This window comes from Colobus angolensis, unplaced genomic scaffold (assembly GCF_000951035.1).
Source record: "Colobus angolensis palliatus isolate OR3802 unplaced genomic scaffold, Cang.pa_1.0 Scaffold223, whole genome shotgun sequence".
In the NCBI taxonomy this organism is placed as follows: domain Eukaryota; kingdom Metazoa; phylum Chordata; class Mammalia; order Primates; family Cercopithecidae; genus Colobus; species Colobus angolensis.
The window spans coordinates 507,869-510,831 of record NW_012115411.1 but is presented as its reverse complement, the minus strand read 5'-3'; the positions used below and the strand labels follow the sequence as shown (position 1 = coordinate 510,831).

General features: G+C 56.3%; 1 protein-coding gene across 1 annotated transcript in view; it reads right to left on the bottom strand.

Annotated features, from left to right (window-relative positions):
• The window catches only part of LOC105513131 (short stature homeobox protein-like), a 5,709-nt gene extending 3,340 nt beyond the window's left edge, over positions 1-2,369 (bottom strand). Inside the window, exons 1-5 of the mRNA XM_011943964.1 lie at positions 2,324-2,369; positions 2,155-2,215; positions 1,753-1,912; positions 699-756; positions 484-572 (exon numbers count right to left, since the gene is read on the bottom strand). Coding sequence (XP_011799354.1) covers positions 484-572; positions 699-756; positions 1,753-1,912; positions 2,155-2,215; positions 2,324-2,369 — 414 coding nt within the window. The remainder of the gene's footprint in view (positions 1-483; positions 573-698; positions 757-1,752; positions 1,913-2,154; positions 2,216-2,323) is intronic.
• Between the last annotated feature and the right edge of the window lie 594 nt (positions 2,370-2,963).

Below are 2,963 nucleotides of genomic sequence, written 5' to 3'. Positions count from 1 at the left end.
GGAGTCTCACTCTGTCACCCAGGCTGGAGTGCAGAGGCACCATCTCTGCTCACTGCAACCTCCGCCTCCCGGGTTCAAGTGATTCTCGTGCCTCAGCCTCCGAAGTACCTGAGATCGCAGGTGCCCACCACCACGCCTGGCTAAGTTTTGTGTTTTTAGTAGAGACGGGGGTTTCACCATGTTGGCCAAGGCTGGTCTCGAACCCCTGACCTCCGGTGATCCGCCCGCCTCGGCCTCCCAAAGTGCTGGGATGACAGGCGTGAGCCACCCTGCCTGGCCCAGCCTGATTTAATACGTGTCAAGGTGCCTGTAAATGCCTCCTTCGAAAAGCCACTGATTTTTTTTCTGAGGGCTGGCTGAGAAGGCTGAGAAGTCTGCAGCGGGAGGGAGGGGCTGGGAGTATCAGGATGGGGGAGCAAGTAGGGGAAAGGGGAGGGGGTGGCGCGTCCCTGGGGATCTTCAGAGGAAGAAAAACCGAGCTACCTGTTGGAAAGGCATCCTTAAGGCTCCCATGTTCACGTAAGGCGCCACCCGGCAGGCGTCTAGGTGGTTGGCGGTGCCTAAGATGACGCCTGTGGCGAAACGGAGGAGGTGTCAGTGTGGTGGTCCTGGGTGCAGCCAGCACCTCATTACCCCCCATCCATCCTCAAGCAGGAGCCCCCACAGCTTCAGGTCCCCCCTGCAGTCCCAACACCCACCTTTATGCATCTGATTCTCCTGTTTGCGGCACTTGGCTCTCCGGTTCTGGAACCAAACCTTGTGGGGGAAGCAGAAAGAGATGTGGGACCCCTGTGAACCCAGCCCAGCCTCGCCAGGGAGGACCTTCCTGTGAGCATGAACCAAGCACTTTGCACCTCTGGGAGTCCAGAAGTGACCGATGGGGGTCCCCAGTCCCTCACCGACCCTCTGTCTCCAACCCCTGCATAACGGGCTACCTAGAACTGGAAACTGGGTTTTGTTTTTTTTTGTGTTTTGATTTTTGATTTTTGTTTTTGAGACAGACTCTTGCTGTCTCATCCAGGCTGGAGTGCAGTGGTGCAATCTCGCCTCACTGCAACCTTCTCCTCCCAGGTTAAAGCAATTCTCCAGTCTCAGCCTCCCAAATAGCTGGGACTACAGGCATCCACCACCAGGCCAGGCTAATTTTTGTATTTTTAGTAGAGACGGGGTTTTACCATGTTGGCCAGGCTGGTCTTGAACTCCTGACCTCAAACGATCCGCCCACCTCGGCCTCCCAAAGTGCTGGGATGACAGGTGTGAGCCTGAATCTTGGCCTAGAACTACAAATTGGGTTTTGTTTTGTTTTGTTTTTGAGAGAGACTCTTGCTGTCTCTTCCAGGCTGGAGTGCAGTGGTGCAATCTCAGCTCACTGCAACCTCCACCTCCCGGGTTCAAGCCATTCTCCTGCCTCAGCCTCCCGAGTAGCTGGGATTCCAGGCGCCCGCCACCACGCCTGGCTAATTTCTGTATTTTAGTACAGACAAGGTTTCACCATGTTGGTCACGCTGGTCTCGAACTCCTGACCTCAAGCGATCCACCCGCCTGGGCCTCCCAAAGTGCTGGGATGACAGGCGTGAGCCACCGCACCCGGCCTAGAACTGGAAAAGGTTAAGCTCTCCCTGCCCTGCCTCAGTGAGACCTGTCCATCATCATTGATGAATTTAAGTCGAACAAGTGAGTTCTGAGACGGTGGAAGTGGACTCTCGAACTTTCCAGCATTCGGTGTGCGCACCCATCCCCCAACTCCCGTACATCCTGTCGGAGAACGCGACTTGCCACCTTCAGACTTGAGCCACCAAGGTCGAGGGCCGCCAGACGGCCAAAGGGCTCCAAATCCAGCGTCTTCTCCAATCTAACTCTGAACACACCAAGCCCAGAAAACGTCTCGCCTTCCTCGGCCTCCTCGGAAGCCCTGGGCAGGTGATGGGGTCCCACGCATATGACCAAGGGTTAGGAACATCCCGGAGAGGGACCCCAAGAATAGCAGGCTTTGCCATAGGGGCCAGAGGGGCATTTTGCTACTTTGAGGACTTCGGAGTCTTGGGGGAAGCTATGAAGAAGTTGAGTGCAACAGAGCAGGGGACCGTCAGGAGGCTGGAGAAATTCACACAGGTCTCATGTTAATATGTGGGGACGAATTCCGCCTCCTCTCACCTCCTACAAGCCTCCTCCGCTCTCCCAGGATGGACAGTCCCCTCCTCCACAGCCAGACCAGCTGGGGGAACGCAGGGAGCTTAGGCTACGCCTGGCAATCTGCACACCTCCCCGTCCCCTCCGCCACCGCCACCTCCCTGATGGTCTGAGTCTCTTAACTCCTCCTAACAGGTTTTCTGTGGCAGGTTCACCTGCACCCTGACGGACACGGCCATCACTGCCCAGGAGAAATAATTCAGAGAAACAATTCGCAGAAAGACAGATGTCCTCAGCCAAGGCGGTGAGCAACCCAGTAGCTCCAGCTCTTGTGGGCAAAACACGTACTCGGTCCACAGGCACCAGACCCCGCTGTGCAGGGCCTGGGGGGCCGGTGCACCTATAGGAAGGCAACAGTCTATACAACACCAGGTGCATTTGGGTCTGGAACCCAAGACCGAGCGTCCGGGCCACCTTCCAACGTGGGTCCTGCCGGGTGGCGGCGCTCCTAGGAAACTTGATCCTGTTTCCCAGCAAAGTCATCCTCCCTCACCGCCTCCCCCAAAAAAGGCCCCTGCCTGGGGCTGAGACTGAAATTCACACACAATCGCTCTCCCCATTTTGCAAAGCCGCCCTTCAGACCTGCACCTGCAAGCGAGTTGCCAGTGTGCCGGTCAATGCTCCCAGTATTCTCCGCCTGTCTCCTACACGGTCCGGAGAGCCAGCCAGCCACCCCAAAGCCTCTGGAAGGGCATTTAAATAAAAACAAACAAACAAACAAACAAACAAAACACAGAATCCTATTGAAACCTGCAAAGGCTCGTTCCACACGG